Here is a 22,237-nt window from a genome sequence, read left to right as displayed (position 1 = left end):
CTTCCAAACTAGTAATTTTGTGAATTCTGTGGAATGCCAAGCTACCTACCCATCGTGGTGGTGATGGTGGTGGTGATGGTGGTGGTGGTGCTGGGGCCCAATGAACTGTCGACAGTTAAATAACTCATTCCCAATAGTTTCCCCGAGGAAGTCCCCTGTGTGAGTAATACAAGAATCTTGAGAGCCTTGTGAAATGTGAGCAGTGCTCATTTCCCCTGCCATGTCATGCTCTGCATCCTCAGTGTGGGGACAGGCATCGAGCATGCGGATGCGATTGTCCACGGGTGGCACAGCATCCGTGTTGAACACGTGCTCCTTGCCCGCCCCGTTACTGGCGCTGCTCCTCTCTGACACCTCCTGGGCATCTCCTAGGCAAATGCCCGTTTGGGATTCCAGTTTTCTGCTTCGTAGATCTGTGCTCCTGCTGCTATTCTGAGGATTGTGACTCCTGTCTTCTTCCTCTTCATCCTCCTCCTCTTTGAGAGCCTCAATATCCGCGATGTCTTCCGACTGCACCTCGCTGCCAGGGCTGCCGGCGGACTGGCTGGCATGACTGGAGTTGGCCTCATTGCTGGATCCATCACTGTGGCCACTGCTGCTCCCAGGCCCACTGCTGCCATCCTCACCACTGTTGGCTGTCTCATCAGAGCTTCCTTGCATGGATTCCTGAAATTATTTTGGGTTTTTTTAAGACTGGTGGAAAAATAAAGCACCACTGGAAATACATAATTAATATCATCATTGTCATCATTCAAGCATGATTCTTCCTTTAGGAGGAAATATGTCATATCTACTAGTTCCCATTCACTCTTTCTCAATCTGGCTGCTGATGGCAAAATGCTCCAAGCAAGATTCAGATTTAATAATTGATTTTCTGTATTACCTTGTTGCTAACAGGGTGTATGTGCAGACTTTGCAGGTGCACAGAGCCCCAGTGTGACAATGTCTTGCTGTCCATTACTAAGAGATTAACCTAACTGAAACACTATTTAAATGCAGCAATACATTTGTCTGAGGTAGTTTTGAAACAAGGACAGATAAAACATCATTTTTATAGCTACTCAGTAACAAAATGGTTCCCAGATTCAGACCCACACTCCTACCTCTGTGTCCGAAAGTCGCTGTTGGACGTGTTTCGTTCTGTTAATCAGCTGTTCCTCCATTTCAATGTCACTGCCTCCACTCTGATGGGTGTCACTGTTGTCACTACTTTGAGGGCTTGCTGCTGGTGACCCTAATTCAAAACAACATTTCCCAGTTACTCTGTGACAGGTAATTACTAGAATGTAACAACACTGCATAAATCTGCCTCAAATATTGAGCATTCTTCCAGCAAACAGGGATATAACTTAAACTGTGTGTACCTAAACGCTAAAAATTTCACTTAGAACACTGAACATTTTACAAAGTTTGTATTTTGATGTCTCTCTTGCCTCAGTTATACAAATTTCCTAGGTTCCACTCAAAATATAATTTCATTTGATTTCTCATAAAAACAAAATTTCACATTTAATTATGTTCCAAATTCAAAAGCACTGTAGAATCAAATGAGTCAGACTATGGTGTACAACTAAAACTATACTTACAAGGGGAAGGGGCTGCCCTTCTGAGCTCCTCTTCTTCTGAAGGAAAAAAACAGGATGGAAAAATAAGTGACCAAAAATCATTTTTTCAGCATATAGTTGTCAATGATTCATAAAAGCCGGAAGTAAGAAGAGAGGGGGAAACTACAGTAAAATGGTTTGGCAGCACCTTTAGTAATGACTGTGGGGAAATACACAGTCAAGCAGAAAACAAAACCACCAAATCAGAAAGAGCATGTAATACCAAATAGTAGGTAAAATACAAGTAAGCTTTATTTAAGATTTTGTGTAGGTATTAAGTTACACATGTGCAGTAGAACAAGAATAGTTATGGATAATTTTCTGAATTAAGAAGAAAAAAGAAAAATACAGATTACTCTAGCTATACAAACAGAATGAATCTGAAACACAAAGCTTTCCAAAAGCACTCACAGACTTTTCATGCTTTCATCTACAGCCTCAAGTTCTGCTGGAAAAATATGCCAGCATGACACTTTTAAAAAATACTTAAAGGAGAAAGTTCTACACCTGCTTTTTGTCCAAACTCAACATGGAGACTATGAAAATTCCTAATTTAACTCCCAGATCTACTGGAAAACCACACACCTTTTTTGTTTCCCATGGGCAGGTTGGTACTCAGTAAAGATGCAAAGGAGCTTTGTTTTGACAGCTGCGCCTTAGCTGCCAGTGCATTATTCCACAGGGCTTTGATCAGCATGGATGCCAAATACAAGGTCTGGAAAGAAAACCAGGGAAAAGTCCCATTAAGCAGCAGGTTTTGAATAGAAAGATCCACTGTTCATTTTTCTCTAGGCCAAAATAAACTCATCAAAATAAATAACTTAACTAAATAATGTTGTGTGAAACACATTTTAACTTCAGACGGGAAGTTAAAATCTTCCTTCAGCAATTACGTAATCTCTAAAAATTGTCCTTCAAATGCTAGGAAAGGTGCAATTGAAGAAACATTACAAATATATTCCTAGAGTTTCTGCATTCCTTTAGGAAGACAAATCCATTATGGTTGTTTAACACTCTCATTTAATTGCTTTTCTCGTGCCAGTGATGTTGCTGGCCTTGTCTTTACCTGTTCAGTGTGAGCACTGGGATGAAGAGTTGAGACAAGGTTAAGGAGGTGCCTAAGTGGGACAGGGTCCAAGTTTTTGATCAACGAAGGAAACAAGTCATGTATGTAACGACTGCAGTGCTTCAGCTACAAGGTACAAACAGAGAAGTTAACAGGAACAGCAGAACAAACAAATCAAATATTGGAGCAAATAAACGTATTTGTACAAATTCTCAGGTGCACTTGTCAAATAATTTGAAACTCCAGTGGATTTGCAATTTTGACTCAAGTAATTTTGACACTGTAAAGCCTGGAAAGGTACAAATCAAGTGCAACAATTCCTTCCTTAGTTCTAGTTTTGAGAGATTAGGTGAAAAGAAGAACTGGAAGTTTGTTTTGTATTTGAATTTAAATATAACTTTTAAAATATCAAGTTTATATGCTAAATCTGAGGGAAGCAGTATTTGCAATGATTACCTTATTAGCAGTGGTAAATACAAATAAAGACTACTCAGGAGCAGACTGTGTGAAGATTATAAAGAAATCTTTTGTCTTTCCAGTGATGGATGTCAAAAAATATGACAGTGTGTTCAGCTAACTACTCTATTTCCACATGAAAGTGACAGTGCTCCTGGATGACTCCTCTTTGGTTAAATGCTGCTTTTCACAGACACTTAAAAGAGTTTCATTACGTTTGTAAGGATGCTGTTATTAAAAAAATAAAATAATGGTTACAGGAAATTTGTAGAAAAAAATTTCTTACGTTTATTACCACACTTACACCTCAAAAGGGCTTTTTTTAATGATTTATTTTATTTTGCTTTCCTGGTACTAAAGTATCTGTGTCAGCATTTACTATGTACACGCCAACTTTCACAGGATTCACAGTGCAATGAAATCACATGGGTTTGATACAAAGATGCATTTAAACATGTTGAGATAACTTCAATTTAGGGAAGATGAATTTTTGTCTAAAAGCTCATTTTAAAGAGTGGAAAATACACTTTAAGGCTTTCTGTTCTTTTAGTCTAAAGGTGTCAGACTTTTAAACAACATTAGAGGTTTAAGCCTTTTACAGGAAGTGATCACAACATACTTCATTCTGATATCAAACATACTGTGAAAATATCACTATGTCAAAATGAACACAAACTGTAAAAGCACTACCCAGAATTAGGTAATTATATTATTCCTAAAGCAGTATAAAATACATTGAAAAAATCCAGAGGTCAAACAGTGTGTAACATACTGTGTGAAAACATCAAGGAATTGAAAATACTGTTTTAAAATGTAGTGTAAAATAAATAATTATTTATTACTCTGACACAGAGAAATGGTGGAGCAAATGGTATTCCAATGAGCATTTAATTAACATTCCAGCTGTAATGACAATGGACCACATTGGTTCAGAATGTGTGTTTGGTACTATTTGATTGCAATAAATGACAAAGAAATATTGAACACATAGAAAACCCTCTTTAAATTCTGTTATAACAGCATGTTCCCTAGGCCTGCCCATGCCTATTGTATTCAAATCCCCTAAATAAAAAATGTCACAACTTAAAATAACAAGCACAGTGACCCATTAAAAGTAACACACACATAATTTTTTCTGAAGGCAAAAGCCTATCACTTTCCAGCCATAGCAAGCAAAAAATAAAATTTCAGTGCCTTCTATAGATTTTAACAGCAGCAGAGGAGCACAGCTGTAAACTTCACTGCCACAATTTTCCCTTGATTGTTCCCACCAGGAGTACCAGAAATGGAAGCTAAAATACACAGGAGCAAGGCAATTTAGCACAATACTAAAAATATTGCAACTACCCTACAACCTTCATCCCCATTCTCAGTGAAAACACTCTGTCCTTGCTATACAACTTCATTTTTTTCCTTGTATAAAAGTAGCCAAGGTGATTTTTTGCATCTAACAAATAACTCAGTAACTGTGGCAGTTACCTAACTTGACATTTTGGTCAGCAAAACACAGAGACAGCCAAGAAAAAGCAAAAAACTCAACTTTATGAATGTGAAATAAAATCAACTTATTTCTATTTTTTTTTCTTTTATCACTTCTGCAATTACAAAAATTCAATATATACCTGTGCAGCAGCCCAAATACAGTCTATATGTTGAGTACTAAGTCTCCCTTCAGCTGCAAGAAAATTCAGAATCACTTGACACTGCTTGATGATCTGCAAAGTGAGAACATAGTGAGGAAAGATTTACTAGAAAAACAAGTTCATGCTCCATGATTATACCAAATTTATAATAATCACATACAAACCTCAATATGTAAATTTGGTCCAAAAATGTGCTCAACCACATTGTTGCTGATAAGCCAGTCTGCAAGTTCTTTTGCAATTGACCTGGAGATGAAAAAAAAGTGGAAACATAAAATGATCTGCCTATAATATTGACTCTCTGCTCTCCTCTAGCACAGCACATCCTGCAAGTTGGTATCTGCAGTTGTAGTGAGGGCACAAAAACATTCTGAATACAAACCATGGTCAATGCTCATTTTTCCAAGCAGGAAGCAAAATTTTTTTTCTTTAGCTGGAAGACCAATGCCAAATATCAACATTTCCCCTCTGGATCATCAGCAAACATAATCAATAATTCTACTAATTTTATTAGTTAATGTGCAATAGACCATATGCAAACAATTCCAAAGACCTCACAGGTAAGACACTGCTATTTAATCCACGTTTATAGTGAAACTTCAGAAGTATTGAAATGTAGCTGAAGGTGGGAGTGACAGAAATTATTTTCTTAAGGATGTCATGGATATATTTTTAGATTCTCTTACATAAATAGCAACTCTCCCAAACTATTTTTGCCACGATCATACACACATGCAGCACACAGATACTTCCAAATTCTCATCCATTCTCATTCTGCTCATCCATACCAACAGGGAACTTACCCACTGCCATTCCTTAAGCAAATATTCAAACTGACCAGGACAAGGAAATTGAGTTTTCCAAAACAAAAGCTGAACTTCCAGAAAGCATTGCCCTGTCTGCAAAGCAGTGCATAAGCTCCTTTTTATTCCTTCTCTTCAAGCAAATGTTTGTTTACCCTGATTTTGGCACCAGAAGCAATTACAGGACATCAAGAGTATTTAAAGCCCAGCTTTTGGTTTGAATGGCCCTGGAATAACAGAGCTGTGTTTCACAGAAAGGAGCGGATGGAGGGAGGGGCTGCCGTAGAGGCCTTGAGGAAGAGTTATTTTTACCACTTCTGCTCATGTCACATTTATGGTCACTATTAAAATCCAGGACTGCCAATCTTTATCATCCTCAAGAAGGAACCAAGATTCTCTAGGTAAAAAGAGATTGCCTTTGTAGGTCTTCCAAACAGGATTCATTAGTCAGGGCCACATGCCAGTGCTTCATTTCTTTTGAATTGCCTGATCCTCATGGCTGAGTTCAAGGAGCAAAGCTCCTGTTACTCCACATAATTTCTGGAGTGTTCTCTTCTAATTCCATGACACTGGGAATCAAATATTCTCACACTGTTCAAAGATAATGTCCCACAACATTTAAGGAATGACTGGCCTGCAAGGTACAAAAGTTTGCCAACAGTTATCATTTATGGCTTATCAATAAATGAGTTTCACACTGTAAAGTCAGTTTGACAGAGGATCTGCTCAAAGAGGGATTGAAAAAATAACATATGTTCCATGAATCCAAGATGTCTTTAACTTCCCACAGAGCCTCATTTCAAAACCAAACCAAATCCCAACTATCCCCACAACACAAAAGATGCCCACCCAACCCAAAATTTGGCACATGCACATTTCTGATTCAGCCAGGGCTTGGATTTCTGGCTAAACAAGGCTGAAGGAAGACCTTTCCTTTCTTCTTGCATCTGAGTTTTTCAGCCTGCAGCGCTGAGAAGGAATCCCAGATAAATAACCACTGCTAGGCTCACTGGCAATGCCAGTATGAAAGGACACATTCCTCATGGGTTCTCTTTATCCAAACCCTTCTGCTCATGGCACAATACCCATTAGGCTTTGTATCCAGTCATATGTTGCACTTTAACCACTCCAAAGGAAAGAACAAAAGCTCCCCTCCAGAATGAGTTCCTTCACATTTTATTAAATTACCATGGTAGTTGTCTGTCTCTAATTCACACCATGTTTATTCTGAAAAACCACAGATAATTCTTTTGAAGGAATGCCTTTTTTAATGGATGTATTCTCAGCAGCAACAAACTCTTTTTCCTTTTGGTGAGCTCAACTCTAGTAAAACAACATCTAACATTTCTGAAGGTAAATGCGCATTTGATATGGATTTGCTGAGGGTGACCAAAAACAGGAGGATCCTTGTGCAAGGCAGAATGAAGCCCTTGTGCTTCCCAGCAGAGAGAACTGCTTCTCCCAGAAAATTTGGCTGAGGGCACAGCAATCAGTACCTTTTAAAATAATCAAGTTATTACTCCCACAAAGTGTTTAGCTCTCTGTTTTACTAAGGAATATATTTACAATATCAGATTCAAGGATTCACCAAAAAAGCAAATTTCAGTGTAAATGAAGGGTATCTGTCTTCTTTCCTGAACACTTTCATTTCAGCAAAGGTTTTCCTGAAAAAAGTTACTCTTTTGTATTAAAATAAATGGTGAGAGTAAAAATCATGCATTATGATCAAAGCATAAATGTGCTTTTTCCTCTCACATCAAAGTAGCAGCACAAGGAATGGCTTTACAAATTAGATATCCAAATCAGACAGACTTTAGGAGTAAGAAAATTCACTTTGGGAATGCAGTAGCTGTTTATGATGGATTTAATAACTAGATAGCAATAGGAAAAGTTATTTAAATAACTTTATACTCTCTATGGCTCTGTGTTGTGGCTGAGGGAGGAGAAGAGAATAAAAAGGCAAGGGTAGGAGCTACTTTGGTTTAATTGCCTCTAAATCTCTCTCACACTGGAAATGTACATAACAATCCATTACTCTGTAGAATTTTTAATGCAAGCTCACTGATAATTCATGTCTGTCAAAAACAGCTGGTTTACTTCCAAGAAATGTACTTCAAGCACTTTTGACATGAGTTTCCGCAGGCATTCTATGAGCCTGCAAGGAAGAGAGGGGGAACTGTGCAGCTGGTGATATAACTTGATGTCTGGAACTGCACTGAATTTTGTTCATTCTTATCTTCCAGTTTATGCATTTTCCTGGTAGGTCAAAGAACACCTCTCTATGAAAGGACAGGGTTAAAGTCCTGGAAACATTCTAATCTAAGGCTGTGGTGCAACACTTGGTACCCACATGATGACCCAAATCTAGGAATAAATCCCACAGCAAAGTAACCCCCATCAAAGAAAACCTTATTTATTCAACCACTCAATTCCCCACAAAGCTACAAAAAGACACCAGCTCAGAGCTGGATGGAATGCAACAGCGAGTCCACAACGTCACTGAACACAGAATATAAAAGCTCCAAGGGAAAAATGCAGCTCTGGAGCTGGCAGCTTGCAAGGGAGGAACACTAACACCTCTTGACAACATCACTGAAATAGGATCTATAACACAACAACAGATGTGAAACCCTGATCTCAACTATACAGGATCAGAAATGCAAAGAGGATGCAGAAGGCACCTTCCCAACACACATTCAAGCACATGTTTTTGCTTCTGAGCACAAATTTTCCTCTGATGCTCTGCAGGCTCTGAAACCACCACTCTGACATCATCTGGAATGTTTGTTTAATTGCTGTGTGGGCCACAAGAAAGAAACATTAGTGAGCTGAATGAAAAAAATTCACTTTTTTTTCCCCCCCAGGGAAAATCTGAAAAGATCCCTAAAATGGAACAGAGAGAGTAGAAGTGTTTAAATAATGCTGCCAGAAACTCAAGTCAGTAAGTTTAGACAAAAAATGAGAAAGCAAGAGTTAACACAAGGTAAAACACTGCAGTGAAGGGAAAAAGCAACACAGAACTTGTAATTGAGTATTTCAATAAATAAGGAAAGAAAGGAGAAGAAATATTCCAGTTCTTTCTGTTCACAGGTGAAAGGAATTTTGGACCAGAAATTGCTCTGTAGGAAGCTTTTCAAGTGAGGCTAATCAAGTTTTTTAAATGAGTCAGGAAGTTGCCTCAGTGTCAGCCTGGAACCTGAAACCCAAACCTGGCTGCCTGCCAAGTGAAGAGCAAAACAAAATCTATCTTTACAGTGTTATTTCCAGAAGCTGACAGTGTCCTCACTAAAGAAAAGACCAACACCTTTTCCTCTTGTGGTCCAAGTAACACCAAAAAAAAAAAGAGTATCTTTCACTTCCTGAAAAGCATCATCATTTTTCACTAAGTGACATCAGCGAAACAGTTGCAGGAATCACTTATTCAAAGACTGAGCTTCTTCTGTTCAGGCTCGTTATTTTTAGCTTCAGTAGATTTCACACTCCTCAGTACCTCAGACTGCAAAGAATTTGGTTCTATCTTTAGAGCCAGGAACAGCTAAATTAGAAGTCCATCTCTGAGGGATATGATGAAGTTGAGTGGCTGAGACATTGCCCACATCTGGAGCACACACGTCCTCAGTCAGCACAAAGCCTCAACCCTTGAGAAGGCAGGGAAGTGAAGTCTCAAAAGCCAAACAAACACCTGCAGCTACAAAACAGATCCCTCTGTGTCAGCTTTCTGCTGCTCCCAAGTGCAATTTGTGAAATCCACTGTTTTCCTAGACAGAAGATGCTTTAGCTTGTTTTACCATGGAAAAACTGCAGTGCTGAGGATAAAGGTGGGAAGCTACCATTGCAAAATATTTGCTAAAAAATCCTGATATTAATTCTGAACAAGGAAGAGCCAGGACTAACTGAAAGCTTTTTTTTTTTTTTAAAGGTACCTCCCGCAAACCCACCTTATCAAGATACAGAAGGAGAAATCCCAAAGGTTGACAGTTCCAAACGCATCTGGAAAAGTCAAAACATATAATGGGGATGACCAGACATAAAGCAGGACATCTTCTTTTGGCAAATCTGCAGAGGCTACAAAGCTACAAAATAAAACTTAAGACTTCCTTTCTCCCCTAAGAAAAGAACACAGGAATGAAAAGCTTTCCTTTTGCTGCTCATTCAGTCACTGCCAACTCCCTAAATGCCTTTTCATCCAAAAATTTCTCATGAGCGGAGTCTGTAATGAGAGGGAAGCTTTGTACTCAACAAACTGGAGAAGCGAGACATTTTCCCCATCCTTCTGCTCCAGCACTTTCTGATTATTTGGCTGGAAGACATCAATGATTCCACAAGATATCTGAAGATGAGCAGCAATGTTTGATACTGGTTTGCAACCAACCTTTCAGGTAAAATGCCAGAACTGAAATTCTGATTTTTTAAAAAATCATATACTACAAAAGTAGAAAAGAACCTTTTCTGTTCGTGCTGCATTCCTTTCAAATGACAGCCTGTTTACAGATGCCCCTGCCAAGAAAGTAATATCCCAAAGGAGAATTTGACTATTTCCTTCAGCATTAAAATAACTCTGATGCTCTTGCAGAGTACATCTGCTCTTCTGCAGGGAAATTTAACCACTCTTCTCTTTATCCACCTTAACAGCTTCTCTTTTTTACATTTGACACAGAAAATCAAACAGCTCTGTATTAGATTTAACTGGCACAATCACTTGTTAATGTTTCTACGACCTAAAAATGACCTCTGTTTCAGATTATCGGTGTGAGGGAAGAAGAACTGGATAAATCTGATGTTTGTCAGTCCCAGTGTAACAACACACTAAGAACTGGGAAGACAGTGTAGGAAACACCCCAGCTGACCTCATATTCCCAACATGTTTTTCTCCTGCAGTATTTACTATTTATTTCTTATTTCCAAGGTATTTCCACATCTCCACAGAAGCAAAAGTGCCCTAAATTCTGGTTCTTTATGTTTAAAACAGCAACATTCCCACAAATTTATCTTCAAATATTTATGGTGCTTTTTGCATGAAATCTCCAGAACTGTGGTCATGACTGAAGCCAGATTTCAGAAAGTGTTAAAATGCAATTTGTAATAAAAGTATACAGACAAAAGCAAGACACTGCTGCTGTGAGAGATTTCCCATTAATAAAGTACTGGAGAGTGATTGTCTGTGGCTCCCAACATAAACAGAGTACATCACCCCCCAAGAGAAACTTAACAAGTACATTATGAGTAAAATTCTACAATTTACACACTTTGCCTGTTATTTCACAAGACCAGTTATTTCAACTAGCAAAAGATGTATATTTAATTTAAATTCTTGACAATTCTACCATTAAATTTAGAGTTAATAGAGAAGTGAATGCATTTCCTGGCTGGAATATAATCCCACAGGTGAATCTTTAAGATTTTTCTGACTCCGTTTAAAATTGTTCAACACATCTGAGTTATACAAATAAGGACTTTGAAGGAAAAAAACAAAAAGAATAGCACTGCCTCACAAACTGGGTGGAAAACGAACAAGTTTGGGAGTCAGTGATGACAATACAAGTCTTGATTAAACAAATAATCCAGAGAAATGAGAAGATGGCAAAAATTATATGAATTGGATATCAATTAGCTGGTTCTTATTTATATATCATCATGGAAATAATGGGCCATTGTAGGTATTTATTATTTCAGTATCTATGTTTTTCTAAAGCTTACTGATTCTGTATTTTAATGCAGAAAAAAATCCAGAAACATTTAGAAATATTTTCTAGTTATTATTTAAAACCATTTATTAACCCCTTGATTAGAATATTTCTAATAAATGTCTAGGATTATCACTGCTCCCCCACTGTGTATAATCCACAGCAACAACAGAGAAGAATTGCAATCATATAAAAGTATTCAGAATAAGGCTCCTACTTACGTTTCCGTGTCTGAAACTAATGACTCATTATTACACACATCATTGAAGGTATGAAGCTGATTCTATAGTTAGAAAAAGGAAGAAAAAAATTACAATTTCATCCAAATATTTGGTGAGGCAGTTTTCTTATATTTCCAAATAGTATTAGTGACACTATAGGACTTTATATGTTTTTAAGTTAGTTGTTTAGACAAAATTAGAGAACAAAAATAATGTATTTTTACAGGAAACGAAGCTTTCAAACATGTAAAACTCTTATATTAAGACATTACAGAAGAAAAAAAAAAAGCCTGTTCAAAGTTTTACATCTCTTTTCCACTTCTTCCCTCAGCATCAATAGCTCCATATCCAATTCTTTTACATGTACATAACATTTTAAAAAATATTTTAAATTATGTAATAGAGCTTACATGGCATCTTATTAAAAAAAAAAAAGGCACAATAATGTGAACTTTTGAAGTTAAAATTAAACTTGTTGCATAACTTTGTCAAAATACTTACTATCTTGAAAAAAGTCTAATACACACTATAATTCAGGTGAATGCACTAATCTTCTCAATAAGTCTGTGTGTAAAGACTTCTCAAGTCTTTGCACATAGAGTTATTTGTGTCCAATCTCAACAACCTTTGTGGGGGGGGAAGGAACAGATTTGAAAAACCAAAATGGTAAACATGCACTGAAATTGGTGAGACATGAGAGCCTATCCACACAAGTATTAATAGATGGGTAGATGGGTTACTAATAGAGAATTTCAAATGAAACTTATTTAGGAGTGGGAATTAGAGCAGGGTCAGACAACACAGTGGAAGCTCACTGATTTTTCTTAAGATTCACCTTCAAATGAAAATATTTTGAAACAGTGACAGAATTGAGCTGTTCCTATCACCAGTTTTAAATCCTGGCTCACCATTGATCTACACCTCCCATACCAAATCCTTCTCCGAAGCAATTCTGAGACTGTTTTTTTCATACTGGGATTTGCAAACAATTTTTCCAGTAACTTCAACTGAACTCTCAGAATTCTGCCCCAGCAGCACAAGACAAAGCACACGTGGGGCAGTGTTGCAACACCTTGCTCTCCCTCACCTCCTAACAGGTTTTTCAATTCAAGTTTTGTTTCCTTGAATGCCAGAGGGAAAAAAATCCTTTTTCATTTTTTACTATCTATGAAACATGGTAAGAACTAAAGGCACCTGTGACCAGACACTCAATTGATGCAACACAAGTGTGGCAGTGATGAAGGACAAAAGGGTAGAAAGGCTTCAGCAGAGAAAGCTGAGCACTAAAAAGCATGTTCCTGGGCTCATCTCCAGAGCCAGGCACTGAAGAACAGGAAAATAACACTCTATTTGGGAGACAATAGCAGACAGAGAAGGTATTTTGGAGCTGAACCACCTCAACAGGTGACCGAGAGAAGAAATGGAAGAGAAACAAGGTAACAACAAAAAAAAACTTTCTATGATTTGAATGCAAAAGAAGAATAAATTGTCTCAGTGTTCCAGAGCAGTTTTAAAGACTATTCACATAAAAAACCCAGACTTAGTAACTTATTAGCATAAATTAGCTTACAATATTCCATTTTTACAAGCTGAAATCTACTTGCTTTACTCTAAAAATACTGTAAAATTTTTCTTCTGGTAATACATGTCTGTTCTTTAAAAACTCTCAATTTTTACAGCAATATTCACCAAACAACAGGAGAAAATATGTAACTACTTAACACAACTTCACACTCCCTTAAATAAGCTAGATGCCTGAAAAAATAGAGCAGCTGAAGAATTCTTATTTTCAGACTTTGTTTTGGCAAGGATACACAAAAAAACCCACACACTGGTAGCTGAACAAGGAGAATTGTATAAAACCAAAGGAAAGAATTTATAGGAATTGAAATCTAGTGTAGCTGGAACTATGCAGAAGTGGAAATAGATTTTAAGACTAATTATACAGTGGTGGGTGTAGTTCACAGCCTGTTTTTACAACCTAGTACATTACCTGTATGTAAATAAATATTTACTTTGGGTAAAAGCCAGCAATAATCTGATTAAAAGTATTTACAGATCTCTTTAAATTGCCATTTATTAAATTGAAGTAACTTCAATCTATAACTACAGTGAGAAGCAAAATCAAGTTTAACTAAACTTGTACTCAGTGACACCACATCATCAGAAAAGAGAAGGCCAAACATGTTCAGAAAACACAAAACTGAAAAGGCTCAGACAGATAAAAAACTTCACTTTAGCCCTCTTGTGCGACTGTTTCTCTATAGTTATAGGCAGCAATGACAAATCAAGAATGCTCAATGTATCTTGCCTGGTACCACATGGAACATTTCCATGGGAAAGGGAAAGATGGAGATTTTTTTAAGTTTTAATAGTTTTCTATTTGATGCTGTATGTATTTACCTCTTCAATCTAACCTTCTGCTAATTAATGCAGAAATGCTCTCTCTGGAAAAACAGACTGCATTAACAAACAGAAAATGAGGTTTGTGCAATACAAAGCAGCAGCTAATTGCAGCAGGGTCAAGATGCTGCAAAGCTAAAAATGCAAAAAGATTAAAAGCCTTTCTCAACACCAAATATTGCTGTGGCAAGGGGCTCCATTTCAACCCAGCTGTCACAAAGCACAGTTCTAAGGGTGCTGTTCAGCACATGAACTGCTCAGGTAATGTGAGCTAGTTCCATATGGTGCACAACACAGGCACCACTTGGACTCGGCTCCCAGCAAACCCTACCCTCACCATCATGTCTGTCATTTCCTAAAGCTGCATGTAAGAGGATCCTGCTGCTTTCACACATTAAAAAAAAGCCCCCCAAACAAGCCTGTAAATTATAAAGCAAATCAAGAAACATTTTCTTCAAACATAATTGAAATTTTTAAAAAGTTCTTACTGTTATTTGGCTCAGCCCAGCCAACCTCATTGTCAGAGTTGGTGACATGAAGTATTTGAATGCAAGATCAAGACTTTCTTTATCAAAACACAAGGCTGTATCCAAGGGCTCTTTCACTGTGCTCCACATTAAATCTGCCATGTTCCGGGCCGCACTCTGCCGCAACTCCTGGTCTGACAGTTTACACAAATACCTGGGAGGAATTACAAATGCAAGAAAAACAAGCAGGGTATGATTCAAACTAGAATTTTCCTGAAGCCATTTTGATTATAGCAAAAGTGGATTTCCAATAGCTCTAAGATCACTCAGTCTTAAAATATCACTATTAAAAGTTGGCACCCATTAATGAAAAACACCAAAGAAAACCAAAAATATGTATATTTTTCAAAGTAGGTAAACTGCTAAAGAACTTTGAACAAGTCCTTTCTTTCTCTTGCAGTCTTCTAATCCTGCACAATGAGTTGCAGTACAAATATTCTCTGTAAATGGAAGGCATAAGAAACACTTACAAAAACTAATGTACAGAACCTGGTGGAACCTCAGTCTTACCTAAGCAAGACCAATACACAGAAAATCTATAGTGAAGTGCCCGCAAAGTTCACATACAAAACAACAACATAACCGAAAATTTCTTCCAACTGAATGTGTAACAGAAAAAAATGTTTAGAAACAAGCCTTTCTGAGCTTATTTTGATGCCATTAAAGATGGCACAGTGAAAGGTACATGCATACAAAGTTAGCAAAATTATTTTTTTCTGCTTTTTTCAGGGTTTTGAAGTTTCAGCTACACCCAAACTAGATTTAACTACACAGAAATGCGTTAAAAATCCATTTGTTTGACAGCCTAAGCCTGGATCTCTCCTTGGAGACTGGCCAAATAGATGCATGAATCTTTTATAAAACACATGAGATATTAAACCACACTTAACCAGATTTATGCACCATTCCTTTGCATTTACATCATATAAACATCAGTACTTTTTTGTCAAAAGCAAAATTACAGGCTGCTTCTTATTTAGATGATGGTTCTTTTCCACAACTCTTGTGTAGAGGCATTAAAATAAACACACTTAAATGATACTTAACCCTGTCAAACAGAGAAGAGAGACTTCAGTGCAAATAATCCCAGAGACTGGAGATGTAGACAGGAAACACAGAGCAGTAACAGGAGGACAGAAGCAGGACCATTCCAGGCCAAGGCAATCAGATCCTTCCCTGCTCTTTGTTGTGAAATGTGTCTTCTTGTGTGGAGCACTGGAAATCAAGTCCTGGCAAGAAAATGCTGCTTCTGCGCTATCAGCTCTGAGCAGAAGTGAAGTAGGAATGGAAAGGGACCATTCACTGAAAAAGTGCAGCAGCAGAGCAGACCCAGTGACCTGCCCTTAACCTGCAGACAGGTGAGAGCTGTTTCACTCTGCGGAGAAAACGTCCTGGTCCGTCTCACCAAACAATCATTTGTGATTAGCAAATGAGGTATCTGTCACCAGCATAGTGATGACAGCATTTGTGTTCTACCCACCATCCTGTATGTCCTGTCCTACTGACAGGGACCTCCAGCATCTCTGTCCAGCTGTACCAACAGCAAATGAAATACTGAGCATTTCTTTTATGGGAGAGGCAGTGAATGAAAGAATGGAGACCATAGTTAAGCTCCACACCCTACGCAGGTACAGAGTTGTGGGATTTGGAGTTGCCATCCCTGGAAATATTCAAAAAAGGGGCAGAAGTGGCACCTGGAGACATGGTTTAGTGGTGAACATGGCAGGGCTGGGTCAAAGGCTGGACTCCATCTTAGGGGTGTTTTCCAACCTTCATGAATCTGTGACTCTCAGCAGTATCAGACCCATTTTTATATACAAACTCTCATCAGGTCTGGTTCCCAGAGCTTTTCCATGTCCGTAATTCATATCAACTCATACTCAATCGTTTAATGAAGCATTTCTAAAGACCTCAGACATGTCCAAACACATCACACAAACTCTCTCACTTTACAAAGGACAGATGAGTGCTGGCATGCACTGAGCAGGGGCATGGACACACCTACATACACATAGGAAGGGTGCTTTGGTGGCTTCACTCAATGTCTGTAACAGAATTTGGACCTGAAATCATCCTCACACTACAAAGTTTGGTGAAGTAATTACATTATATAGTTTATAAAACAGAATATTTCTTATTTTAATGCAAGATTATCAGTCTAAACCTACTCTCATTTATACAATTCACATTTACACCGACATTTTGAACCTGAATCAGATTTGTGTCATGCTTTCTGTATTATAATATCGAGAGTGTGTTTTTAAAATAATTGCACTTTATGGTAAGTGGAACTATGGTGTAGGTGCATTTTCATAGCTACAGAAGTACTTTAACAGTATCTTCTGTTCTGCCAAGGCCCTAAAGCAAGCTACAGAGAACAGAGCACTTGTTACCACACAATTTTTTAACACAACAGGGTTTTCCAACCTAAAAAGAAGCAGAAGATGGCAAATTTCTCTTTAGAAGTGTAACAGCAGCCAACACTAGAGAATTTATTGGCACTACTACACCGGTCATAAATCAAACATGATCATATCTTTACTACAGAGATTAAAACCACAGAAACTTGCCAAGTAGGCCACACCTCCTTTATTTATTGTGGAAAGATAGAATGGCTTAAACCTGTCTGCATCAGTAACACTTTATGTTTTTAGAGGTATAACATTATTATTAACAAAAAAGAGATCTTTACCTAGCACTGGCAATTAACTCACACCTTCCCCTACACTGACTACCTGTAAATTTGCTGTGTTGCCTCATGTAAGAGCAGTGGAGCAAGGAAAAGATCTGTTTAACCCAAAATAGCCTGTCTAAAAGCAGATTAAAGATTTATCCCATGTATAAAAAAATAGATGAGCCCATCTACTACTGTGAATTCATTTATCTCTTTCTATTTATACTTTTGGCTTTCTCATTAACCTGTGCCAGTCAGTTTGACAATTATGCTTGAGTGAAAAACAAACTCCTTTCATTTCTTCCATCTGCAACCTGACAATTGGATGGCACGTTCACCATTCCTTGTTTTTAAAAATCTGTGAATTACCATTTCCTACTTGTTATCTTCATGTCATTCATACATGATATGAATTGCCCTGTTGAAATGAAAAAAACCCCACCCTCCTAGACTCAGTCTCTCCTCCTCTCAATGTAAATTTTTTATTGCCACCTTTGACTCCTCCCATCACCGAGGTAGTTCTGTTATTATCTGCAGGATGGAAAGATCAGAACTGTATAGACAGTATAGAAATGTGAATGTGTGACTGACTCCTGTAATGGCTTAATAATAGCTTCCATTCTGTCCTTCATTATTTTTTTAATTCCTACATTTTTATCTTTTTGAGTCTGATGAGCATTAAGTCTTCAAGGAAGAGATTCATTATATGCCAGTATAATCTATTTAATCTTGAGTTTTTGCCTAAATGAGATTTTCAGAATAAAACATAACTTTTTTATACATCTGCAGAAAGGATACTCCACATACTATAGGATCTGTCCTGCCTGCCTGGCATACTTAATATATAGTACCTACATTTAATTTTTTCAATACCAGTTTTAACCTACTTAAATTATTTCACTTTGCTGTATCTGGGGACAGAGAGAGTTCAGTTTTAAACATGCAATTCCATGCAAATGTAATGCTTACAATCACATCTTATACTTCAGGACTTCAGCTACTGAGCTGTGATATCATCTTTTTTTCCCTTAATCTGACTCCTTTGGACCATAGCTGCAAAAGGGCATCCAGCAGAATGAGTCAGTTTTCCTGAAGTGTCTGGTTATTGTCTTCAGATATTTCTATTCTTTTTACTTTAAATTTTCAGATGTTTTGGAGGAGGCAAATATTTTGTGATTAAAACCTTCAAGGCTCATTACAAAAGGTTTTCATGTCATGTAGTGGCAAGGAGTGATCTTGGGTACTCCCAACACCCCATCTTAAGATTAATATTTTTAATATAGTAGAGGAATCTGAATTCTTTCAGCCACATTTTCTGTGGGAAGCATCATGGATCAGGAATTGTTTGGAGTTTCCACTTCCTCTGCATATACCAGTGCTGTGTGTACCCTGTGCCACAGCCACCCAGGAGCCACTGCCACCTGGAAATCCCTCTCAAAGTGCTCCAGCACAGATTGTTCTGTTTCTGCCTAACTGGGGCAGAATCCTTCACAAAAAATGTCTCCATATCCATCTCCAAGCAGGAGACAGGGAGAAGAAGATGGAAGCAGAAAAAGGATGGAACCAAACATGCTCCTGGGCAGTGGTACTGCTGCACTTTCTGCAGGACAGAATTCTCCATAGCACTTTCAGCCAACAGCCTCACCACTGAGAAAACACTGTCCTCAAAAAACCACTGCTGAGAGCTCCTGCACTCCTGAGACATCCAGGATCTGGAACCCCATAGAGCATCTCTCATCTCTGATCTTGAGGCAGAAGACAAGGAACCAATGTTTTAGCTCATAAACAGACATCATCAATTCACCCTCATTTACAACTGCAGTAAGCCAGGACTTATTTTCTTTAGTCACTTTTGAAAGTCTCATTTAATGGGAGTTTTGCAATTTTAAATGCAGAATTCTAAGGCATTAGGATCAGTAAGAGCTTCCTTCTGAGCAGGCCAAAATCACTTTGCTACCTTACTGAAAGATGTAAATTTAATTTCATGCAATTTTAAATTTAATCCTTTATTTGTTTCCTAATCTACTTAAAAACACAGGCCTTTCAGAGGCAAGATGTAAATGGCTGTACTCCATTGGTCAGGCAGAAAAAAAACCATTTATTAATATTTTTCTAGTGTTAGCAATAATGACAGGAATGTGTCTATGATCTCTGCAAATTCTAGCAATGGTCTCCTCTCTACAAATACACACTTATGCTATTTTCTTCATCCACTCCTTGTAGAAATTACTATGAGGGTAACCTCAGCTGATAAAAAGTGCTGCTGAGATGTCAGTCAGGTGATCTCTCTTGCTGGTCAGCCCTGCAAAATGCACTTCCTGCAAGGAATCTACAGGAGCAGCAACTGGAACTAAATCAGAGCCCCAGGAGCTCCTTCTGGGCTAAAACCCTCTCCAAACCTCCCTGTAGTTTGCACAGCAGCAGAAGCTCTGCAGCATTTCTTTAGAAGGTGCTGGGCTGCTGTGTCCAGGATTGTGTCCCCTTTTTTCTGTCTTTTTCCTGAAGTAAAAGCAGATGGAGACCCAGAGACCCAAGCTGCTAAGCCAAGATCTCTAAGTTTGACAACCACGTGGGGTGAGCTGCATGCATCAGGAAAGTCATCCTTCCCTGAAGGCATCTGTGTTCACTTCTGTCCCACATAAAGGTACAGCGCCAGAGCTTATTTTTGCTATATGGCCTCCAAGCTTCAGTCCCACTCCATAAGCAAATCTGCACTAAAAAAGCTCTGAATTTTGTAACACTGAGAAACCTCAGAACCCATCAGGATTCAGCTGTAAAAAATAACTGGGAGAACAACACCTTCCTGGTCTAAGCTGGGTTTTCTATGGTTGTATCCTGTGTCAGTGTTATCTTTCTGATTGATGTGAACTTATTGTAAATTCTATGAACAGACATCAGGGGCATTATTTATGGCAAGAAGCTGCTGACAAATCACACTGAAAATCAAATATTCTAATAGGTAAAGAGGAAGACATGAGGACCCCATAAAAAAATCTTCTATACATTCCAGTGACCCCAATTACACCTACAGTTATAAAATAGAAAATGCTTTAAGCGTTACAGGATGACAAGCAAGTATTAGCACAGCAACTACAGGATGAGTTATTCTGTCTCCCTCAAGTAGCTCCTTATTATCAGCCTGACACTCAACTGCTGATCCCTCAATGCTCTTTTTCATTTCCATACATTGCAAAAAGACAGGAAAGGCTCATGACCAAATTCCCAGGTACACCTACAACCATTTATGGAGTATGTACAGAGACAAGCACTTGAAAATCCTCTGCTTGCCCTCTCTCAACTGCCTCATGATTAATAATTACCTTTGGAAGATTTCAAAGATAGCACATCAGCATTACAGGAGTGCACATGGCTGGACTTACTGTAACTCAAGAGTGATGTGTTTCAATAAAAGATCAAAATACTCTTCTCTCTGCTGGTATCATTGTAGTAGAAACTACAGTCCAGCAAACAGATTGACAGCCAAGTCAGTACTTAAATTTTTACAGTCAATATAAAACCAGACTATTTTAAAATATGAAACAATTCCCAGTCTCATTGTTCTGGGAGTCTGTTTGTTGCCAATGTAATTATTTTTGTTGAGTGTTATTTTATACTGGTATAGTTAAAACAGAATAATGTGTAAAGGCCCATTTTTTGTTATGAGCAGTGTAAGTACATTTCTAATATTATTTAGAGGAAACCCAGAGCCTTGGAGGAGCTGTGAGTCTATGCAAAACCAGTGGCCTGCACCAGGAAAATTTTATGTTGGGCCACTGGAATGGGAATTAGCTGTGACCACACCCCTCCACCTCCAGGCAGATACACACACAGAGATAATTTCATCAGCAGTTCACTGAAATGTTTCTATTGTCCTGAGAAAGCCAATAAAAACAAACTGCTTGTATAATTAAATACCCCTACAAGTACTTCAATTTGAAAGTGTTATTTTCATGATAGACAGCTTGATATAAAGAAAATCTTTGGGACTGGGTATATTTAGCTACATAAAAGTGCCAGTAGACTTTTGATCACACTTCAGCTCCTGCCAGCTGGAAATCCAGAACATCAGAATATGAAGCTGTGTTCAAACTCAGGGTCTGAAATCTCATGACTGCACATTGCTCTTGTACTTCCAGCATCTCACTGCAAACTTGTAGTTTTATGAAGATATCACAGTGAGGGGGAGACTGAAGTACAACTGCACCTGGCCCAATATGTCAGAATAGGGCTGGATGTCACACTCATGAGGTTCTTAACAAGATCGATCTGACAGATACTGAAATCAGATGCAAGGAGCTGCCCAAACTAACTCTAACCATTACCTTTACCCTCCTTGTCGAAATGATAGTCAGAGCAACAACTTGCACAATTAAAAGTAGCAGCTGCAATTAGATATAGGTGCTGTCAAAAAGTCCCACAAGAAAAATTCTTAAAACAAAAATTTACCTGATAACATAAGTCCTAAAGGGTATAATGTGCTGCATGACAGCAGGGATGTGTAGCCATATTCTGATCTATAATGCAAAAACAGAAACAAATAACAATTTCATTAATGACATTTAAAGAGAATGGTAAAAAACTGAAATACTCTTGGTACATTTAAAAGTGCAACCCCACTTTAAAAAAAGGCTTTCTTGGTGGTTTTTGTTCAATTTCTTAATTTTCTGATTTTCCAAACTGGTACCTGAGGAATGCTTTTTTGACTCACAAAGAGGATTTGCATCTTTCCTGCTAGTCAGCTGGAAAATACAGACATTGTATAACTAGTATCATACTGCTCAAGTGTATTTTTGTAGTTTCTGTCATTTCTTCAGTAGGAAAAGCTGCTAGTCAGCCTTGTGGGTTTTTTTTCCTTTTTCTTTAAAAGTTTACATGAAAATTATTCCATTCTTTCAGTTCCTTGCAAACCGCTCCTAAATCTGTTTGACTCTACACTGTTTGATACTTGTGTTGTTTTGCTTCTTAGGGCTTACATATCCTATAAAATAAGATGTTTTACAAGCAGTGATCAAGCACAGTATTTTACTACCATATTTACACTTCTCATATTTACCATTCTGCATTTACCACCTTTGCAAAGCTGAACGCAGGAAGAAAATAAACGCAGAGAAAAAAACCAAAAACAAACAACCTGAAACAACTACTTAACACCACTG

At 37.9% G+C, this 22,237-nt stretch overlaps 1 protein-coding gene across 9 annotated transcripts in view; it reads right to left on the bottom strand.

Moving 5' to 3' along the window:
- USP34 (ubiquitin specific peptidase 34) overlaps nucleotides 1-22,237 on the bottom strand; it is a 111,384-nt gene that overhangs the window by 59,132 nt on the left and 30,015 nt on the right. For 6 of the 9 annotated variants that reach the window (XM_077781979.1, XM_077781983.1, XM_021527492.3 and 3 more), the window contains exons 6-15: nucleotides 21,528-21,595; nucleotides 14,369-14,561; nucleotides 11,478-11,539; nucleotides 4,934-5,015; nucleotides 4,749-4,841; nucleotides 2,671-2,796; nucleotides 2,190-2,319; nucleotides 1,587-1,622; nucleotides 1,104-1,234; nucleotides 50-666 (exon numbers count right to left, since the gene is read on the bottom strand). In XM_077781979.1, coding sequence (XP_077638105.1) covers nucleotides 50-666; nucleotides 1,104-1,234; nucleotides 1,587-1,622; nucleotides 2,190-2,319; nucleotides 2,671-2,796; nucleotides 4,749-4,841; nucleotides 4,934-5,015; nucleotides 11,478-11,539; nucleotides 14,369-14,561; nucleotides 21,528-21,595 — 1,538 coding nt within the window. The remainder of the gene's footprint in view (nucleotides 1-49; nucleotides 667-1,103; nucleotides 1,235-1,586; nucleotides 1,623-2,189; nucleotides 2,320-2,670; nucleotides 2,797-4,748; nucleotides 4,842-4,933; nucleotides 5,016-11,477; nucleotides 11,540-14,368; nucleotides 14,562-21,527; nucleotides 21,596-22,237) is intronic. The other 3 variants (XM_077781980.1, XM_077781984.1, XM_021527497.2) reach the window with 1 other exon arrangement.

This window comes from Lonchura striata, chromosome 3, assembly GCF_046129695.1.
Source record: "Lonchura striata isolate bLonStr1 chromosome 3, bLonStr1.mat, whole genome shotgun sequence".
Classification (NCBI taxonomy): Eukaryota; Metazoa; Chordata; class Aves; order Passeriformes; family Estrildidae; genus Lonchura; species Lonchura striata.
Note: the sequence above shows the minus strand (reverse complement) of the source record. Positions and strands in the feature narration are given on the sequence as shown.